The sequence below is a fragment of the Sinocyclocheilus anshuiensis genome, unplaced genomic scaffold, assembly GCF_001515605.1.
Source record: "Sinocyclocheilus anshuiensis isolate Anshui unplaced genomic scaffold, SAMN03320099.WGS_v1.1 scaffold617, whole genome shotgun sequence".
NCBI lineage: Eukaryota > Metazoa > Chordata > Actinopteri > Cypriniformes > Cyprinidae > Sinocyclocheilus > Sinocyclocheilus anshuiensis.
In genome coordinates, this window is record NW_015539890.1 from 797,094 (window position 1) to 804,588 (window position 7,495).

General features: G+C 37.9%; 1 protein-coding gene across 2 annotated transcripts in view; it reads left to right on the forward strand.

Annotated features, from left to right (window-relative positions):
• Positions 1-581: 581 nt before the first annotated feature.
• LOC107685762 (acyl-CoA:lysophosphatidylglycerol acyltransferase 1-like) overlaps positions 582-7,495 on the forward strand; it is a 49,190-nt gene continuing 42,276 nt past the window's right edge. The window contains exons 1-2 of one of the 2 annotated variants that reach the window (XM_016482468.1): positions 582-1,083; positions 2,272-2,524. In XM_016482468.1, the coding sequence (XP_016337954.1) occupies positions 2,287-2,524 (238 nt within the window). In that variant the 5' untranslated portion in view covers positions 582-1,083; positions 2,272-2,286. Of the gene's footprint in view, positions 1,084-2,099; positions 2,138-2,271; positions 2,525-7,495 lie in introns of those variants that run through there. The other variant, XM_016482469.1, reaches the window with a different exon arrangement.

The following is a 7,495-nucleotide window of genomic DNA, read 5'->3' on the forward strand; positions in this document are numbered from 1 at the left end:
GATAGATAGATAGATAGATAGATAGATGATAGATAGATAGATAGATAGATAGATGATAGATAGATAGATAGATAGATAGATGATAGATAGATAGATAGATAGATAGATGATAGATAGATAGATAGATAGATAGATGATAGATAGATAGATAGATAGATAGATAGATAGATAGATAGATAGATAGATAGATAGGGAAGACTTTTTTTTATTGCCCACTGGGGGTCATAGTTTACCAACTTTTTCCAAATACAGCTACCGCGGAACACTGCCAAAAACACCTTAATGTTATTTGGTTTCATTTTGTTTGTAGAATGTGGTAAGGAAAAAATCAGTTTCTTTTTAAGCTTCTTTTATTCTAAAGGGAGTCTACTGGGTGGACACTTTAGTTTCCTACACTTCCAAAGATGGAAGTTTGTTCCTTAATATTACACATCTAGTTTCTTCAGCAACAGAGCTGGGCCGGGTGTACCGACGAAACATGCTATACCTATCAGATTGTGCTACCAACAATATATTTACATTGTTTTAAGGGTAAGTTTAGGGTAAGGGTAGGTGTGGACGGGTAGGGGTAGGTATGGACATTAAAAAAAGCCTCAAACCACATGAATAAGATGCTGGTAGCACAATCTGATAGGCAGCATTGGTAGCACATATCGTCAGAACACCGGTACCGGTGCGTGTGCTCGCGGCCTGTGGGAGGTCCAGAATAACGGAGCCAGAGATCATCATCACCATCATCATCCTCCTCATCCTCATCCCGGAGGAGAGGCCCAGTGAATACATGCCCGACACGACACGCCTCATCCGGAGCGGAAAAGTGGGTTTACGTGTCTGACTCTGATCTCAAGCGTGTGCTGTGTGCGATCCAGAGGTTCGGCTGCGTGACTCCAGAAACATGCGCGTGTGTAACTGAAGCGCATGCATCCGATCAGGACACCGACCCTCGGAACCGAGTCAAGCCGTGGAGCAGACGACCCAGAGCTCTCGGGTTCACCGATCATCTCCGTCCGCTACATGTGACCGAACCGAACCGAACCGTCCGAGCCCATCTGCAGCTTCACCAGCGGGCTGCGCGTTAGCACGGTGAGAAAACACCTTCACGTGAAGATTAGAGCATTAATAATATGAGATCGTTTCAGATCATCGATGTCATTTGAACCGTCGAAGCGTTTTCGTAGATCTGGATCGCTGTTCTGATCCGGTTCGTCAATGGTGGGTAACGTTAACGGATCCGTCAAGGACTTTAGTCCAAATCTCATTAAATCACCGAATCAGCCAGACACCGGCCACTTTGTATGAAGGACAGACAGTCGGGGATTATATAAATATAAAAAAAGTACAACTAATGAAACAACCACTCAAACAAAGAGATCATTTGAAGAATAAATAATCATATAATGAAGTGACCGTTAAACTGAGCGTTAGCTTAGCATGCTAGCACAGCAGCGCAAGCGCAGACACTTTCTGCTTTAATTACCAACAGTAATGGTATATATTATCATGTTTTATTTATTCATTTATATGTCTGTTTGAATTGTTAGAAAATTATGCACGTTTTGATATAAATTGGAAGTGCTGTTTAAGCAGCAGTTAAAACTCTATGTAGCATGTTAGCCGCGTTAGCGCTCTGTTCAACACTTCATTTTAAACATTTCACCTTCATTCAAAGGGTTTTTACTCTAATTGTCCTTAAAATAAATGAATGAAAGCCATGCAGACTCAAATAACTGAATTGAAGTGTGTTACACTTAATCAGGTTCTGTGTGTCCTATCAAACGTTACGTTTATTGTTATGATAAATATCATAGTTATGAATAATTTTATGTTATGAATAATTGTACTCTCCATCATTCTTATCGTTATTATTTTGTACAGGTTATTTTTTATATCATACATTCACCTAAGACAAATATAGGATTAAGCATGGTATTGTTGGTTTCTTTTGTTAACCTGAAGTAGCTCCTCCTCAACATGCTTATCAGGAAAGACACTATTTAATTTGAACCAAAGTTTTTCTTTGTTTGTTTAGCTTGAACCATAGATATCAAAGTCTAACGGGCTTAAAGGGTGTCAGTATGAACCGGCGCATTTATATCAGTGGTTACTTGAGTGTCTGTGAGTAAATCAGTTCACAGGCGTAAGCTGCATCTCTATACATTGAGTCTATTTTTTGTTGTCACCTCCATGCCTTGCGTTCACTGGCTTGATTTAAGCATGCATCACATCAGCTAAAGTGTTGAGATTTAATTTTCTTTTTTTCTTTTTTTGCAGGCAGGACAGTACAGTATGGCTCCCCATCTGGACACGGCCCGCAAATTGTTCTGGATCTTAATGAAGTCGCTGCTCCGTTTCACCTTCATGTTTGTTAATAACTGTGTGGCGATCCCGTCATACTGCCTCTACCTGATAGTCCTGCAGCCTTTAAGACTTCTAGATGCCCCCACGTTCTGGTACATCGAAGGGGTCATGTTCAGGTGGTTACTGGCGATGGTGGCGTCTTGGGGCTGGTGTGTGGGTTACACGGGTAAGACCAGCTTTTCCTCTCTTTTCTGACTTTCTAAATGCCAGTGAAAGGCCCTAAATGTACAATTTTACTGCAGGACTGTGTAAAACGACCTTTTTCAAGTAAGCCACACAGGGCACTAGACTTCAGTCAGCATCTCTAGTATATCATCTTGTGGCGCCAAAATTTGGCTGCTGAGTGCAGATCTATTGCCTTTTTTAATCTTTATTGACTCTTACACTCTAGGGTTTCCTGTTTTTGATTGATTTCTTTATTTTCATTGGGAAACAAGTTTGATTAAGTTACACTGTGTGTTTTTTTTGCTTTAATAGAGTGTATTTGGCCAATATTATACACTGGGAACCTCATGGGAGGTCTTTGTTTACCTCACTTCTCTCTTGACGAATCCACATCATCATTCATTAGAGACTGGAAGTGTTGCCCGTATTGCTTTATGTGTAGTTTGTTACAAGTATCGATTTGAATTGGACTTTTTCATTAGAAAGAGATTTTGGAATGAGATTAGAAGCCGATTTGAATTTATGGCTAGTTGGATCTACGAGAGGTGAAACGCTGTCTGCTTACTCACGAGCATTTCATGGGTAATTTCATTTGTTGCATGCTGGTACTAAGAGTAACCAGGGTGTTGATTGTACGGAGAAAGCTTGAGACTGATTATGTGGACCATGAGATGGAAGTACAAGGGCTGGGACAGTCAGACGATCGTGAAGACAGATAAGACGATTTGTCAGCTTTTTACAAGATAACAGATAAAGGTAGTTCACGTGACATTTAGCTATGTTCGACATTTTGACATACTGTATTTATTCAAAATGTATTTTAATCAATTTTCTCATATGTGCAGATTTTATGAGCTCGTAATTGTTTAGAGACTAATAGAAATATTTGTATTTTAAAAGGTAAAATGTTATTTTAAAAAATGGTGTGAAGCCTATAAAGATATAGTGACCAGTTTTTATGGCTAGGTGATATACCTATACACCTTCGCGCTCGTGCTGACGCGGCGAGTATAAACCAGGCTCTACACTCTAAGCGCTGCGCAGTTCAAACGAGTAGCGCGGTTTCGTTATGCTTTCAGTTTCGTTTGCCATTTGATGTTTCACATATGCAACAGAAATGGCAGCGCTTATGAGTTAAACAACGCGGTGCTCGGTAGTGCGACTGCTCACAAAATTAGTCGCAGAAAAAATGGTGGCAGTCTGGAGCCCTGAAACAGCTGTATTTGTCTACCTATATTATTAAAAATACATACGTGCATTAAGAATTCAATGCAGACACTTTTTTGAGTGAGAAAACAAATTAAGTTTGGAATAGAACTATTTTGAACTGTCTCACAGAAAAGAATCAAACTGGCCCAATCAAACACTGTTTTTGCAACTGAAATTTAAATCTGTAATATTATAGGCCTATATCAGAGATTTCCCGTAAGCAGGTCTCTTTGATGTACTCTGAAAAGCCATGAATTGAACTTGGCTTCATGCTGCATTGGAGTACCAGTATTTTGAAAATTAGATTAGTGTTTAATAGATGCTTAATTGAATTGGCTCATTGTTTATATGTTTGATGATGATCAAAATTTGGATTTCTTAAACTGAAGTGATGGTTAGACAGGCTTCCCTTTCACATTCACAGTTGGAGTTTATTTTTTTGTCATTATGTTTAACAAATTTAAGACAAATTTCCTTCATTATTTGTTGTCATGTTTGGAGTATGTTTGGCATGCTTTAATTATACTGTTGAATCTGGTAGTAGAAGATTATTTTTGAGTACAAGAGCGCACCAAATCAAAATCGGTTTTATTTGAATTTGTCTTCTCACAGGAACAGCGTGAGAATTGCCTACAGTTTTGGGTTAATGCTAAATGCTCACAAATTGGGATGAGAAGTGTTTGGAAAGCAACAAGAGTGTTAAATAATTAATGGTGGTTTTCCTTTTGAAAACCTGCTCCTGTGTAGCTGAGTTGGGAGTCTCGTGGACAGCGTCTTTAGTTTAGAGGCTGTTCTTGAACCCTAAAAGGAAAAAACAGGAAAATATGGTATTTTATCTAAACTATTGATGATAAAAAGGGTGCAAATTATCATGTTTGTCAGTCAAGGTTAATGTCGCTTGTCGTGATTTCTCACCAGGTTAGAATTTTACACAAGATGCCTCACCATGCTGATAAGAGGCTGACCTGATGAAGCAGGTGGAGATAAATGTGTGTGGTAGAGGTCCAATCTGTGTGTCATTTACCTGCTCGACTGCTTCCTGTTAAAGAGAGCACAAAGATCAGATCTCACGTGCCTTGAAGGAACACGTCACTCAAAAACTAATATTTAGTAATTATTTAGTCACCCTTATGTTCATCCAAGTTTGTATGCTGTTTTTTTTAGTAAAACACAAAAGAAATTTCAAGCACCATTCAAAGTATCATACTAGTTTTTAGGGCTGCACGATAAATCGCATGCGATATTTAATGCGCATCTTGTCAGTAAAGCCATGTCAGATGCGCATTAAATATCGCATGCGATTTATCGTGCAGCCCTACTAGTTTTCCATACTACTTGTGCACTGTTCTTCATAGTATATGAGGAACTGATAAAAAATTCAAGTAATTATTTACTGAAAATCTCTCTCAAGCTTTCTGTTAGGTTGATTGACCAAAAATATTGCAAATAAAATGTCATTATGATGCAAGTTTGAGTAGTGTGCGGAATTTATCATTTGTTTCTAGTTTATATTGGACGTTTGTCTGATTCACCTACAAAATTGCATATCGCTTTAGCAGCCATTCACACAGAACACAAAGATGTAAGGCTGCACGATAAATTGCATGCGATATTTAACGCGCATCTTATCAGTAAAGCCGGTTCTGTAATCAGCGGTAAATCTCCATCACGTGCGTGCTTTCACATTGAGCAGCATTAACTACACAGAGCCGTTGTTCACTGACGAGCTGTGCAAAACCACGTTCGATTACAGAACCGGCTTTCTGACAAGATGCGCATTAAATATCGCATGCGATTTATCGTGCAGCCCTACAAAGATGCAAAACGCCGGGCAATGTAATAAAAAAAAAAACTACTAAAGGTCTTCTTTTTTGTTGTTAGAACACTGTCGAGGGTGAGATGCTGTAAAAGACTTGAGTGCGGCGGTCAAACATGTCTATCTAATGTATGCTTACATAGAAAACTATGGAAAAACCGTGTCTGTGTTGAGTAAATAATGACAGAATATGGCATTTTTGAGTGAACAATTCCTTGAAGTGGCTTTCACATAATGATTAACAGCAACAAAAAGACCTGAAGTAATTTATTGTCACTGAGAGTTACCAGTTTGTAGTGACGTGAGTGACAGTGACCGCTGGCATTGCGAGCAGCTTTATGTAAATGAGCAGTGGTGCGATTCACAGCTGGAATGGAGACCATGAACCACTGGCTGATACAGTTGAATGCAGAAGTTGAGTAGGAACTCGTGCTAGAAACTAATAGTTCAGCAAGCCAAATGAAATTCAAACTAACCACTACTGCAATTGACATTTTGTGATTGGGAATGACATCAGCACAGATCACATGGGCAAGATAAGAATGCAGTGCTTAAATAGATGGATATGATTTCACATAACATTGGTGGAAGCGGTATACAACTAAAGTTCTCTCTCTGGCCTGTCTGCGTTTTAATTATTGTCCAGTTTTTATGTATTTTATCTAACAGATTTTTCTTACACTATTGATGATTTCATAGTTAACAAAGAAGGAAAAGCTGCTTTGCATTGCATTTGCATGAGTTTTCCCCACAAGGTCTCCATGACCAGCATCCTGTTTTACATGCAAAACACTGGGAGGGATATTGTATATTGTTCTCTAAAAAGCACATTTCTAAATTGTTTTGCTGATATGAGAGAATTACACCAAGCAGGATCAAAATTTCCTTTCCAGTAGGGCTGCAAGATATTGGAAAAAACTCACATTGCGATATTTAGTTTTTCTGCGATATATATTGCAATATGAAAAAACAAATCACCAGATGAATTGAATAGCTCTATTTGGGGAAAAAAATAATCAATGATTGAGGTGATTTTGTAGGTGAGTAAATCAACATAAAAAATAAACAAATTACAAGCATAGATAAATATAATAGAACAAGGATACAAATGAAATAAAAAGTGCTTTATATTTTTCAGGTAATCTAACAGTATTCAGGTACAGAAATTGAATAATCAAATGTAAAATAACACTGCATAGTCTTCACTGTATAAATTAAATCCAATAAATCTGTGTTAAAGCTACAAAAGTGATTTTTCTCTACATTTTGTTTGATTGACTTTCATGACACAGAAAGCCTCAGGAACATTAAACTGCTGTGAACCAATATACTGTTACACATCCATTTTCTTTCTCAATTGTTAACCTTCACCTAAGCCATAAGCAACTGTGTTTACAAGGATACTTGCAGAGACGTGCATTTTGACATAATTTTGTGCGTACGTGTCATTTCAGGCACAAATAGACACGGAAGTGAACGGAATTCAGTGTTCATGTTAGTGCTGGGCGGTATGACCAAAAATTTATATCACGGTATTTTTCAAAATTATACCGGTTTCATGGTACATGACGGTATTTTTTTTAGGGCTGTGTATCACCAGCAAAGTCACGATACAGAGGCCACGATACGATACGTATCACAATACATGACTGCACTGAATTTCACCTCAGCAGAATTTAGAAAAACAGCTGTTTATTAAACACTGCTTACTATAGTGACATTTCTAACTATTGGCAGAGTTGACCTGCATTATGAAGGGCCTCCATAACTGTACCACAGTACAATATAGGTAATTGCATATGTTTCATGTTTACATTGTGCACTCCCCACCAGGTACAATATTCTGATTGTTTGCATCTTGTTTTTAAGCCCATAAATAATAATGTACTTGTTCTAATAAATGTATATTGTAATGTACTCATTCTAATATATTTAAAAAATAATTTA